General features: G+C 41.9%; 1 protein-coding gene across 5 annotated transcripts; it reads left to right on the top strand.

The window, feature by feature from the left end:
* Positions 1-1,704: 1,704 nt before the first annotated feature.
* Positions 1,705-13,368, top strand: catip (ciliogenesis associated TTC17 interacting protein). 5 transcript variants are annotated; one of them, XR_506337.3, is made up of 10 exons: positions 1,705-1,816; positions 3,028-3,177; positions 4,762-4,962; positions 5,863-5,918; positions 7,475-7,561; positions 8,458-8,628; positions 9,492-9,616; positions 11,295-11,487; positions 11,885-11,973; positions 12,909-12,958. XR_506337.3 is itself a non-coding variant. In XM_003214927.4 (10 exons), exons 2-10 carry the CDS (start codon positions 3,084-3,086, stop codon positions 13,119-13,121), a joined length of 1,113 nt encoding a protein of 370 aa, XP_003214975.2. In that variant the 5' UTR covers positions 1,707-1,816; positions 3,028-3,083; the 3' UTR covers positions 13,122-13,368. The 5 variants fall into 5 exon arrangements, 4 of the variants coding, with proteins under 4 accessions (XP_003214975.2, XP_008108455.2, XP_016849623.2 ...); XM_003214927.4 differs by having other exon boundaries at positions 1,707-1,816; positions 11,411-11,487; positions 12,909-13,368; XM_008110248.3 differs by lacking the exon at positions 3,028-3,177 and having other exon boundaries at positions 1,780-1,816; positions 11,411-11,487; positions 12,909-13,368.
* Positions 13,369-13,912: the final 544 nt, after the last annotated feature.

Below are 13,912 nucleotides of genomic sequence, written 5' to 3'. Positions count from 1 at the left end.
CCAACCTCCAGACAATGCATGGGGTGGCCAATATAGTCCTCTTATATGGAGGAGATCGCCATTCTGGTAAATGCTGCTTTTAAAATCAAGATCAAAGCTCAGGAAAAAAATAATGTGTGCACTACATCTCTGATAATTCCCAACCCCAAGTCTATGCTGGCTAAAAGGCTCCTGGGAGTTATAGATCAAAAAAGTAACTTTTCTAAGTTCTGGCCACTGTCAGAAATGGTCCAGTATGTTTATAGCAATCCTGACTGGTGCAATGGTTTGAGTGCTAGGCTAGAATTTGGGAGATCTGAGTTCAAATCCCACTTGCCCATGGAAACCCACTGGTCAAGTCACACACTGTCAGCCCCACAGAATCATAGAGTCGGAAGAGACCACATGGGCCATCTAGTCCAACCCCCTGCCATGCAGAAAAAGCACAATCAAAACACCCCCAACAGATAGCCATCCAGCCTCAAAAGGTCACTTTAGGGAAATGATTTCAAGAAACACAATACACATATGTATATGATTAATATTGTTTTGCAAATATATCTGCATTGATATTGTAATAAATATATAAATAGGCCTTTCTTTAGCTAGGCATAACTATAGAGGCAAATCGAGCTCTCACTGCTTAAAAGGATGAATGGCAGCTAAAAGCTATTATTTTAAAACATTGATTTTGTACCAAATGTCATTTTTTTTGTCTCAGGAAGCCCTTCTGTTACTATGACAACACAGCTACTGTAAAGATGTCTTTAGATCAGAAGACAGTGAAGGGTTGCTTGAGAAAGAAGGGAGGGGCGGAGGGTTAAAATGTTGGCCTCTAAATATGACAGCTATACAAGCCTGTAGTGGCATTATCTCGAGCCCATTTACATGCATTAAAATAAGCAAATGACTCAACACAGGCTTAACACAGTTTATTTCTGATGCCTTTCATCCCTGCTTTTTTATTCTCTGAGTTTATACACTGCAAATGGATGCTTCTGTCCTGAAGTGCCCCCTATTTACCCCAATCTCCTTATGTATAATCCCACCAGAGACATAGTAGTAATAGTAGTAGTAGTAATAATAATAATAATAATAATAATAATAATAATTTTATGAAATTGTCCACATGCTTGTGGATTTCAATGGCTTCTCTGTGTAGTCTGACATGGTGGTTGTGAGAGTGGTCCAGCATCTCTGTGTTCTCAAATAATATGCTGTGTCTGGGTTGGTTTATCAAGCACTCTGCTGTGGCTGACTTCTCTGGTTGAGTTAGTCTGCAGTGCTTGGGCAATGCTGCTTTTGGTGGTGCCTATGTAGACTTGTCCACAGCTGCATGGTATACGGTAGACTCCTGCAGAGGTGAGAGGATCACTGAAGGTAGCATTTGTTGGATTTTCTTAGTGGGTCTGTAGATAGTTTGTGTTTCTTCATCAGCTTCCCTATGTGGTCAGTGGTTCCCTTGATGTATGGTAAGAACACTTTTCCTCTGGGTGGATCTTTGTCTTTCCTCTCCTGGCTTGTTCTTGGTCTTGCAGCTCTTCTGATGTCTCTGGTGGCATCTCTATTGGCCTGCAGAGCCCAGTTTGGGTGCCTCCTCAACTCAAGACAAAATAAAGCACCATAGTATGCCAGTTGTATTTAGACAAATATTGGATGTCAAGGTCTTTATTCCTAGTTTCCCCTTTCCCTTCTTTCCCTGCTCAGGAATTCAAGGGAAAGCTGACTCTGCCCGTCTGAAAAAAAGCTCTGTCCCTTTAAGGAACAGGCGAGGAAGGTAGTTGCTATAGTAACCAGTGGATACATTGCGGCCTCCTCTAGAAGAAAAGAAAAAGCAGTGAGTCTATTATGGAAGGCCTCTGTGGGACTAATATGGGCTGGAATGGGTTTCTATAGGGCCATCCATCTTCCTGGGAAGCTCCTTGTATACAATGGAAGGAATGTAAATAACCGGGGGGGTGTGCATCTATACTGTAGAATTAATGCAGTTTGACTCCACTTTAATTGCCATGACTGAATGGGATGGAAGGCCTCTGAGGGACTAATAAGGGCAGGACGGGGTTTCTGTAGGGCCACCCATCTTCCTGGGAAGCCCCTTGTATACAAGGGAAGAGATGTAAATAACTGAGGGTGCATCTACACTAGAATTAATGCAGTTTGACTCCATTTTAATTGCTATGGCTGAATGGTATAGAATCAAGGCAGTTGTCGTTTGGTGGGCACTAGCATCAGGCCTGTAGCGAGGGGGCGGTTTTAGGGATTCAACCCCCCCCCCCCGAAATTTTTCAGGTTATAAAAAAAAAACCTGGTTTACTCATGAATTTTAACTGGTTAACCAAATCCCCATGCTAAGTCTATGAGACACAAAACATTAAGAGTCCCTCCAGGCACTATCTCAAGCAGATATTGACAGGTTTGTAGCGGGGAGGGGTGTGTGCAAGGGGTTAACCCCCCCCCCCGAAATTTTCAACCCCCCCACCCACCCACCCCCCCAAATTTTTTTCTGGCTACGGCCCTGACTAGCACTCTGGCAGGGAAGGCTAAAGACCTTGTAAAACTAGAACTCCCATGATTCTCTATCCTTAGGAGAGTTAAAGTGGTGGCAAACTGTATTAATTCTACAGTGTAGATCCCATCCCCCCCCCCCCCCCCCCGGTCAGCCTTAGTATGGGTGTTGCTGCACCCCCTAATTTCCTTGCTTACTGTTTCTGAGGGCCTAGATATTGGATTTCTTTGAGAATACAGATTTATATTTGTGCATGGGAGGCAGAGGTAATATATTCAGAGAAGAATACGACACAATACATGAGACACGCTTGGGTTGGGGGCGGGTTGAGAACATGACACCTCTGTTTACCAGAACGCACCCCTAAATATCTGCAAAGTAGTCGCTGTTGTTGATATGATGACTGCCACTATGATGTGAGACCAAGAACCGGATTTATTCCCTTTGACTCACTCGCCCATATTATGTGGCCCCAATTACATCAATACAAGATAATTATGGCCTTTAATCAAGCCTTCTTATTAACAGTCCTTTTCTTCCAGAACTCCAGACCTTTGGAAAACACACATAAAGTCACCAGCTTGACAAGCTCCTCAAAATGCAAACTCAGAAGTCAGAAGTGACTGAAGAGGCAGCAATGCCAAAAATCCCAGTTGCCAGCAAGGGGGCAGTGGAATTCCTCTCCCTCATTGGTGAGTGTCCCTTAATTAGCAGGTGGAGGCGAGGCTGTTCATCTCAGGGTGCATCTACAGGCATAGGCAAGTTTCAGCCCTCCATGTAGATCAGGCATAGGCAAGTTTCAGCCCTCCAGGTGTTTTGGATTTCAACTTCCACAATTCCTAACAGCTGGTACGCTGTTAGGAATTGTGGGAGTTGAAGTCCGAAACACCGGGAGGGCCGAAGTTTGCCCATGCTTGATCTACATGGTTGAATTAATATATGTTGACACGTTTTTCAATCCCATAGCTCAATACAATTGAATCACAGGAACTATAGTTTTACGGAGTCAAAGAAGGCTGGTGCTTCACCAAACTATAAATTCCAGGATTCCATAGCATTTAACCTTGACAGTTAAAGTGGTGGTAAAATGCATTCATTCTACCATGTAGAGCCAGCCTCAGAAGGATCACATTGTTGTGGTGGTTGACAGACTAGAGCTTCTGTAATTCTGGATTTTGTAAATATGGAGTTTTGTGTCCAAACTAGACATGACACTGAATGCATCATGGTAAATCATATTAGATTGTTGTCAATGTTTTAATCACAAAAGATACTGAGGGTCCTTCCACACAGACATATAACCCAGAATATCAAGACAGATAATCCACAATATCTGCTTTGAACTGGATTATCTGAATCCGCACTGCCATATAATCCAGTTCAATGTGGATTTTATACAGCTGTGTGGAAGGGACCTAAGAAGGAACAGATTTTAATCATGCATCGAGGGGCCATTTCGCCTTTCCCACATGGCTGCAATTCCTACTGACAGACCATGCTTCTGTTGTCTCTGTGTAATCTTTCCTTGTTGGCAGTGGAACTTTTTCCCACAGGCCCCTTCCACACTGCCCCTATATCCCAGGATCTGATGCCAGATTATCTTTTTATCCCAGATTATCTGGCAGTGGAGACTCATATAATCCTGTTCAAAGCAGATAATTTGAGGTCAGATCCTGGGATATAGGGCAGTGTGGAAGAGGCCTTAGAGTAGCTATATGGAAAGGAGGCAGCATTCATTGTAGTGAAGGGAAAAAAGGAAAGTGTTAAATCTTCCCTTTTACCTTACAGTCCCAACATAAAACACCTCCATATTGGCAGTCTTAACTGGTAAGTCTTTGAGGAGAACCAGGAGGAAGCAGTGGAAAGTGGGGACAGTCTGGTTAATTTCAAATTGCCCTTCATGTTAGCATGCATGTAGCTGTTAGAGATCTTGATTTAAGGAGTAAACACACCAAAGGCTTGGAGAAAGAAACTAAGCTATATTGTAGGAATTCCATTCTGAGGTTATTGATATTGATATTACTCAAGATATTGAGTAACCCAGATATACATTGGAGTGTTCATACAGAACTCAAGGAAAGAAGAGGTAGAGAAACACCCCAATGCTATAAGGCATTCTTCACTCTTCAGTGCTAAGTGTTGCTGGATTTCCAATAGTTCTGCTCACAATAACTGGTAGCCATTTTTAAGGGATTTCTTTTCTTGCTCTGGGTGGGAGCAAGGGAAGTCTCCCGGTTTTCCCTGAATGATGCAGTTCTGCTGGTCTCGAGTCACAGGGGAAGAAGATGTCAAGCCTTGCCTTTTTGAAGAATCGCTGGTTGCCATCTCAGAGAGTGGACAGACGATTGGAACTCTTTCCATCTCAGTGAAAATGGCCTACTATTCAATCAACGAATGGCAGGATGAAGACTGTTACCTAGTGTGTGCAACCAGCAAGGTGACTATTGATGGCGTACCTTGCACTACCACTATTACAGGTAATTTACGGGTGGATTTTTGTCTTTACTCCCTTGGCTTGTTCTTGGTCTTGCAGCTCTTCTGATGTCTGTTGTAGAATACGCATTAGCCTGTACAGCCCGGTTTAGATGGTTCCATTCACCTTGGAGGAGGTGGGGTTCGCAGATCTTGTTTGCACGGTCTACCAGGGCTTTTATTGTGCTTCTTTTTGACCTGGGTGATGGTTTGAGTTTTTGTGTAAGTATCTATCAGTGTGTGTAAGTTTTTTGTAAACTGTGTGGCCCAACTGTAGATTTGGTTTGAGGATGACTACGACATCTAGAAAAGGTAGTTTTCCTTCATTTTCTTTTTCCATGGTAAATTGGATGTTTGGGTGGATGTTGTTGATATGGTACAGGACAAGGGTTCTTTCTTCCACCATGGACATTCCACAGGTATATATACACTCCACTTGCCTCACTGCCAACAGAACCACTGAAGATGCCAGCCACAGATGCAGGCAGAACATTACTAGAGAATGCTGCTGGAACATCGCCATACAGCCCAAAAAACCCATAGCAACCCACTGAAAACATTGGAAAAGAAATAATTTAGATTTTCTATTTTTTTGTTTTAAAAAAGCCCCTGGATGAACTGATGGTTGTCATTTCAACATAAACAATAAATATGTAAGTATCCTGAATACAATAGGTCCAACTGTCAATTTTGTGATTTCTAGCCAATTAGAGACACATCTTCAGGCAATTTAAAAATGTGGATTGATGCAGGGTCACTTGATGAAAGTGTTTCCAAGGGAGATAAAGAACAGACAAGCAACTTGCATGTAGAAACAGAATTGGCATCCTTCTTCAGAGCAGATGGCACTAGTCTTACTTGTTGGCTTTGTTCTCTCCCTCCCCCTTGCCTCCCTTCTGCATTAGGACATGTAACAAAGAGACTGGAAACTGTTGAGCAGCATACAAAGGAAAGTGTGCGGGTCAGTATATTCATTGTCTTCTACCTCTGTTAACCAGCAAGGCCTGAACGTACACAACTCTGATAAACTTTCTCTTCCCAGACGCAAGCTAGTTTTTGTGACTAGGTTTGGATCAGATTTTTGAAAAAATTTCTTCTTTGGACAATTAAGTCTCATATTTCCCCTGCTAGGACATTCTGATCATTGGTAAAAGTAATTTACCAAGCTATAATTTAGATGTAATATCACTGGATGTTAGTATTTTTCCATGTCTTTCACTATCTTATCTCTACTCCATCCTTCAATGAAAGTGACATGTTACTGCCTCCGGTGGTGCAGTGTGTTAAAGCGCTGAGCTGCTGAACTTGCAGACCGAAAGGTCCCAGGTTCAAATCCCGGGAGCGGAGTGAGCGCCCGCTGTTAGCTCCAGCTTCTGCTAACCTAGCAGTTCGAAAACATGCAAATGTGAGTAGATTAATAGGTACTGCTCCCGCGGGAAAGTAACGGCGCTCCATGCAGTCATACCGGCCACACGACCTTGGAGGTGTCTACAGACAACGCCGGCTCTTCGGTTTAGAAATGGAAATGAGCACCAACCCCCAGAGTCGGACACGACTGGACTTAACGTCAGGGGAAACGTTTACCTTTACCTTACTGGGGAGCAGCCTGTTTCATCAAAAGGAAATTAAATGTACATTCAATAATGCACTGTATAACAGAGAAGGATGGTGACACACCAGGCGAACGTGACAAATTTTCTCCAGAATTGCCAGCTTCCCATGGGAGCCAAAAAAGTACATAGTGAAAAAAGTCTGCAAATTGAAAAACAACAAGGCATGATGAAAATATGCCTGCTGCTTCTTCTATCCCTCGGAAGCCAGGGCAGTGGCAGTTGGGATGGAAGGTGAGCTGTTCTCAACTTCTGGGCCTAGGAGTGATGGAGCTGTGCCTTTCTCTTCTCTCCCTCCAAGAGAAGAAAGCTGAACTCAGTACGGCTTCATTCTCAGCAGGACATGCAGTTCCACTCAAGGGCTTCAGTTCAACATGCTTTTGGTATTGTGTAAATATCTGCATACAGACCTAGGCTTAAATGAACCAAATTCCAGCCCTTGACCTAAAGTAAAGCCCTGAAGCTGCCTCATATAGCAGTTCTGTGCTTCAAGGTGAGCAGGCAGATTAAGAAAAATTCTAGCTACATCCCATACAATGATGAATCAGTACTGAGATTTATGGGGATCCTCCAGGGGTCTCCATATGTCTGTAATCACCATGCATCTGGCTGAGTTGCCAGGCAGTTGACCTTGCTTGCTCATCTCGAATCATAGAGTGGCCATGCAAGGTGGCTTCAGGGGTTTACAGTAAGTTGAGAAGGACTTTTTGGATGCTGCAAATACCAACCCCTTCAACACTTGCCAAAACACATCTGCATGCATAAGGAACACTTATATGAAATACCTTATGAAACTACAAATCCCAGAATTGTAAAGGATGAAGCCATGTCAGTTAAGCAGTGTAACATGAAAGAGCACGGTGTTGCCATGGAGGCGTCATCATGCTATGTTTCCCCTTTCCCACAGTTTAGAGAGCATCCAGTGGAAACTAGGATCCATGTGATGAAGCGCCAAGATCAACTTTTTGTGAGGAAAGCCATAGTGGAAAAAAATGTGAGTAAAGTGAACAATTCCTAAAGGTTTTCCAATTGTTTCTCCAGGATGAAAGGAATCCCATAGGCAATTCATAAGGCTTAACCAAAAGTAACCACATGTTGTGGCTTCTGTTAGGAAGGAGTGAGCAAAAGCAGGTCCTGGGCCACATGCAGCTTGCAATGACATTTTGTGCCTCTTGGGTGTCTGCCAGTTTTTTCCCACCACATTTTTTACATTCCTGGAAGCCTGTAACAGTGGCACTTTTAATCAGGTTACAACCTTCCATGCTTTTCAAGTTTCTTCTAGGTGGGGTGGCAATGTTGATAGAAGTTGTTATTGTTTATTATGGGGCCTAATGGGCCTTCCCAGGGGATCTTGTGGACTCTCTGAAGTAACCTCCTAATGGAGACAAACCAAGTCTCTTTCCAGTTCTTTCTACTTCATCTCATCTCCTCTAGTACAGTAGATCTGATCAATTAGCAAAAAATAGTATTTCAATATTTATTTTAAGAATCATTTATTTTCAAAACAAAGATTTTTAAAATACATTTTGATATTGTATCTGATCTTACAACACTCAGAAAGTGAATTTAAATCTGCATATTAGTCTGCTACTTCTGGAATGCCACCTATTGTTATGTGCCTACAAGTAATTTCCGACTTAACAGGAACTTTATCACCGGTTTTCTTGGCATATTTGTTTAGCGGCAGTTTGTCTTTGCCTTCCTCTGAAATTTTGTCGGGGTCACTTCCATGGCTGAGCAGGGTTTTGAAGCCTAGTTTCCAGTCATAGTCACCAATAGTAGTTCTCAAGAATGCCACTTACAAGACCCAAAAGCCGTTTCCCCCTCTCCCACTAGGTAACCTTTTTTCCTAGGATTTGGTGAGGGATTCTTTCCTTCTCTCTCACACAGGAAGAGATCCATGTAGACACTTTCTCTTATAAGTGCTCACAACTCCAAGGCTTCATCTCAGAGTCTGCCAACTTCCTGGTGCTGCGGGTGATGGCTCGAAGGCAGCTTGTGCCACAGGATGCTATCTTTCTCACATTTGACACTGAGCAGCACATCTGTACCTCCACCTATGTAAGTCTGCCTGGGGCATACAAGGTGGGTCAGTAGGGGCACCTTGTCTGTCTTGGTAATGGAGAGAACAATGTGTCTTAAAAATGAGCTGTAAATAGGGGTAAAGCAGCATTGTGTAAGGCAGGACTATCCATAGGTACTAGACATGCTGGTTGTATTTCCCCTTCAAGACCAGAAGTATTATTCTTTTGCCATAGCTGGGAAATATGGGGGTTTTGGATGAATATTCCTGTAATCTCTCTCATACAACTGCTAGTGCTGGGTCTTCTGGGATTTTGAATTTTACAAAGTATTTTTTCAAGCTTGGGGCTCAAAATATCATTTTCTAAAGGGCATAACCAGAAAGGTGCTCTTGCAGTTATCACATTTTTCTTATGAACTTCCAGAGGCATCAGTTTAGTCACTAAAGCAAACAATCCTGTAGACATATACTTTTAGCCTAATCCAGCGCAGGATTTCTTATGTTCAACATGCAAGAAGGTCCAGGTTCAGTCCTTAGCAATATCAAAGACAGCTAGGAAATATCTCTTCATGCTGTCAATCAATGTAGATATTTCCAAGCTTTGGCCAGTATGAAATGGCTTCATATATTCTTGTGGCTTTCTTGTTCCAGACATTTCTCTCATCCCATCTAGCTCTACTCCTTCTGTAAGACTTCTTTAATCTATGGGACTGGAATAGGTAGAAAAATAAATATAAACTGGATAGCCATAGATTAAGAGGACTGTGATGCAGAATTGTGGGGTGGGTGGAGGCAGAAATAAAATTGAGATCATATGTAGAAATCAAGACATTGCTGCCTCTGCAATTAGCAAAAGAAAAGGAAAGCACACACCTCTTTTCATTTGTCAATCACTTTCTAGGATACTCTGGGTTTACAGAAGCAGCAAGTGGGCAAAGAGGAAGTGGACGTGTTTGTGATTGAGAGAGCTGTGCACCCTGTGGATGAGATTCCCCTGAACTGTCAATTCTATTTCCTATCAGATGGGTAAGAAAGATCCAGGCTTTCCTACCATACAGTACTACTCCTAGCCCCTCTTGCAGTGTTCTTGATGGTGATTTCCTTGATGCTTAATGTGGGTCCCAAGTTTCCTTTGAACTCTGGTTGCACATACAGCAGAAATGTATTTACAAATAAACACTTCTTTCTGTCTTACGGATGTTACAGTGCGTTCACAATGATAGGTAGAATAAGGAGGAGACACAAAAATTGAGGAAGTATAGTTCTTCATAGACAGCATTTTCAGATACTTTCACAAGAATGTCCTGCCTGTGGGTTTTGAGGTTGGATAAAGGATCTCTAGTCTAACAACATCTGGGAACCATAGGCATCCATCTTCCTGGATTTCTGGTGTTCTTGACCCTAAAACATCCACAATTATTTGCAGGAGAGATTGGGGTTGGCTACTTCTGATAGGGATTGGCTGCTTAAGAGAGTCTAGTATCCACAGTTGATTAGATAGCCCCTTCCTGATGAATTCAGAAGTAGCCAAGTCCATTTGCATTTTTTGGGTAGAGTGAAACCCCTTCCCCACTGTTAAAAGATGAAGGGAGGGACCTGAAAAGAGATTAAATTCCATGTTCTAGGGCAGTGGTTCCCAAACTTATTTGGCCACCGCCCCCTTTCCAGAAAAAATATTACTCAGCACCTACTGGAAATTAATTTTTAAATTTTTTAATAGCAATTAAACAGAAAGATATATGTATTAATGTTTCTACCTTTTTCGTAAAATATAGTAAAGAAATGCACCTGTGGTCATCACCGCCCCCCTGGATTGCTGCAGCACCCACCAGGGGGCAGTAGCGCCCACTTTGGGAATCACTGTTCTAGGGTAAGGGTCCCCAAACTAAGGCCTGCGAGCCGGATGCAACCTTCCAAGGTCATTTATTCCCCCCCCCCCCCAACCTAAACTTTAGACTTAGGGTCGCCCTAAATCTGAAACGACTTGAAGAAACACAATAACAACAATCCTAATTAACTTGGACTATTTCATCAATCAAAAGCAGGCCCACACTTCCCAAACTCTGAAGCACCAATCAAAGATGTGTATGCTTAATTCATGCTCCTCCCTTGTTTCCTATGCTTGCAATCTTCTCTCACAACTTGTGGCCACTTGTCTAATTTTTATTAGGTAGGGCAATGCTCTTTCAGTCCCATACTTTGGATCCTGTACTGGGAGAAAGGCAAGATTATTAATTAAATAAGTAATGAAATGCTTCTGTAGGAATGGGTCATAAAGCACCATAGCTGTATTCTTCTCAGTGCCTCAGAACATTCAAAGTATAGGCCAGACCTCTGAAACTTGGTACTGTCTGCACAATGTGAACTACCATTCCTGGAACCCCAACCAGCATTGGCCATGCTGGCTGGAATTATAGAAACTCTATACTTAGAAGGTGCCAAGTGGGAAAAGGTAAGGTATTAAACACTCTCTTAACCCGAGGCTTTGACAACTCAATGGGGAATGGAGAATGTAGACACTTAAGAAAGGGAAGCTTATGACACCATCTACAGTGGTAATATTTTTAAAACATCAAAAGTGAGGAAATATTCTACATGTTTGAAACCAGCATTTACTGGTTGATTAGTTGCATATACCATGACAAAAGGAGTTCCCATTCATAGCTGAGGCATAATGATCTATTCACCTTTTCTCCTCCTGAAGGCAGCAGTCTCATATGGCTTACAACACTGTAGGGCTCCTGCCTGTCTCTTTCAGTTCCAGAAATAAATACAGAAGGGTCCAGCTGGCTAGTTTTCCTTCTTGCCTCCTCCACCCAGGCATTTATCTCGAAGCATCCAGATTGGATCCCCAGCCATCATGGTGATCCTGCAGACGCCTGTTCTGATTGAATTAGGTAAAAAAAAATGTTATGAACTCTCCTAGCTAAGTCCTAGCATGTACCTCCCTACCCACTTAGTTGGAAATGGTCAACAGTGGCAAGTGAATTGATCATAGCTGAGGGGAACTGTTGACCTTCATTGTGGGAAGCAGCTAGGGGTGAATTGTCTGATCTGAGCAAAATGTCACAAATACTTCCTCTTTCATTGACCATTGGTTGCGCATAAATGGCACCATTGGGAATTTTATGATGTAGTTTCTCAGATCTTAGAAATATTACTTTTTAAATATTGTATTAGGCATTATGCCTTGAAGTTTCTGGTAGTCTAGATTTCCGATATTCCTGGATATGCTGCTGCTATCACTACACCTCATGTTTCCAACACTCTTGTTCCATTTCTATCACTTCCCAGATGTGCCAGATCCTCGTCCGGTGTTTGGAAAAATACTTCTAGACTGGGAAGAAGATCCACAGCTATATTCCTTGTTCTTAGACAGAAAAGTGAGTTTGGATGGAAATGGAGTTCAAGGATAAGATGACAGGTGGAATCTTGCCCCATAATATGCTAATTTTCCCCCAAAGCCCAAACGTAACATCCCATAAAAGATGCACAATCTCAGCATTTGTATTTTTTGTCCTTAAAGCAATTGAAGTGGGGCTTCAAATTGGATAGGAGCAGCAGCATGGTCAGAGGACTGCTTAGCATTCCCTCACGATGTTGCTTTCCTTCTACAATGAGATTGTTTGCTCCAGGATGGATGAGGGAATGCATGTAACTTTTACAGAATTTACACTATAAGTGATGATACTTAGAAGTAATAAAATACTACTACTACTACTACTACTACTAATAATAATAATAATAATAATAATAATTTTTATTTGTTACCTGCCTCTTCTCACAACTTGAGGCAGGGCACAACACAGTTAAAACCCATCTCCATAAAAGACATAAATACAAACATTAAAACACCCCATCATGAAATACGTATACAGTACTGTATTAAAATACATAGTGCAAGGATTAAAATACAATATAAACACAAGTATTAAAATACAAATAAAATATATATTTAAAATTCACCCTGGGGATTCTATGGAGATGAGAATCAAATAGCCCTCCAGATTTGTTGGACTGCCGTTCCCAGCAGCCCTGACCAGCTTGACCAATAGTGAGCAATGCTGGGATTTGTAGTAACAACATATAGTATTGAAAGACTGAGATAAGTTAAGAAAGATACTATGTTGTAGTCTGTTCATTTTAGGTTACTGAGATAGCCTTAGAACTGTGTTTCCCAAGGGCCAGATAATGTTATAGATGAAATTAGATGAATCTTTCCTGGGAGAGTAGGTCAGTGCTTTGCCTTTATCTCTAATGCATTGCCCCATTGTAAGAGCACTCTACTAATAGTGGTCTGTTGCTTTCATTCTCCTAGGAAGAGCTTGAAGCCAGCCATGCTACCTATGTGCGGCGGCATCCCGAGCTTCCTGCCTTACTGGCAGACTTTCTGCAGCTGCTTCTCCTTCGCAAGCCTGATGATGTAGTCACCTTTGCTGCTGAATTCTTTGGCCCCTTTTCAGCCCAAAACCCACCATGCAGGTCATTTCAATCATCTGACAAGCCCAGCCCCTTCCGCAGTCGTGTCTAAATTATTCCAGTGGAATAATAAAAATTCATGGATTGGAAATGAATGTCTCTGAAACTGTAGGGGAATCAACTGTGGATGTTATTGGGCGACTCCTTGCCCAGGTGAATGGTAACTCTTGCATCATGGGTGGCGAGATTTAGTTTTGTTGATACTGGATTCATCAAGATGATGCATATGTGTCAGAAGATTGCATTGTGGATATATTGCTGAAATTCTTGGGATTTTTAAAATAAAATATCCAAAAACATTTATGTTGTCCCAGACAATAGTTGTCCTGTCAATTTCTTTGTTTTTAATTTTGAGATATATTGAAAACAACGTCTTTTTGACTTTTCCTCCATTTATTTTTTTTTCTTAGAGTTGTGGTGCATCAATGAAATGGCACTTTTGCTCTAGAACTTGAAGGAAAAAAATCAAAAAGGAAGCAAGCAATCAAGAAACATTTGCCCTTTAAGCTTATGATAACTCCAGCAACTATGTTCTGATTTGCAAAACAACAAACTTTAGAACAGCCTTAGTGTGGACACAAAAAAATCACTACAAATAGCTATAGAATAGAATGGATTAAGAATAAAATGGACACAGAGGAGACAATAACCAGCAAAACCCAGAAAAACTCAAGAAACTAAATCATGATAACACCTGGAGGAATCCACTCTTCTCAAAATGTTGTTAAATGTATTTCTATAAGTTGAAACTGCTTTGATTTCTAGGCAGAAACCCAGTCAAGACTGCAAATGGGCAGAAGTTCACTGGAATGTGACATTTCTGTAAGGGGTAGGAACTAAGAA

The sequence above is a fragment of the Anolis carolinensis genome, chromosome 1 (assembly GCF_035594765.1).
Source record: "Anolis carolinensis isolate JA03-04 chromosome 1, rAnoCar3.1.pri, whole genome shotgun sequence".
Taxonomy (NCBI): domain Eukaryota; kingdom Metazoa; phylum Chordata; class Lepidosauria; order Squamata; family Dactyloidae; genus Anolis; species Anolis carolinensis.
The sequence above is the reverse complement of the archived record's forward strand: the minus strand, read 5'-3'. Positions and strand labels throughout refer to the sequence as shown.

Bases quoted from the DNA above. Each gene is read 5' to 3' on its own strand.
- catip (XM_003214927.4), top strand. From the start codon at position 3,084: ATGCAAACTCAGAAGTCAGAAGTGACTGAAGAGGCAGCAATGCCAAAA. The intron at 8,629-9,491 runs GTAAGTCTGCCT...ATCACTTTCTAG, and splicing joins ACATCTGTACCTCCACCTAT to GATACTCTGGGTTTACAGAA. The intron at 11,974-12,908 runs GTGAGTTTGGAT...TCATTCTCCTAG, and splicing joins CCTTGTTCTTAGACAGAAAA to GAAGAGCTTGAAGCCAGCCA.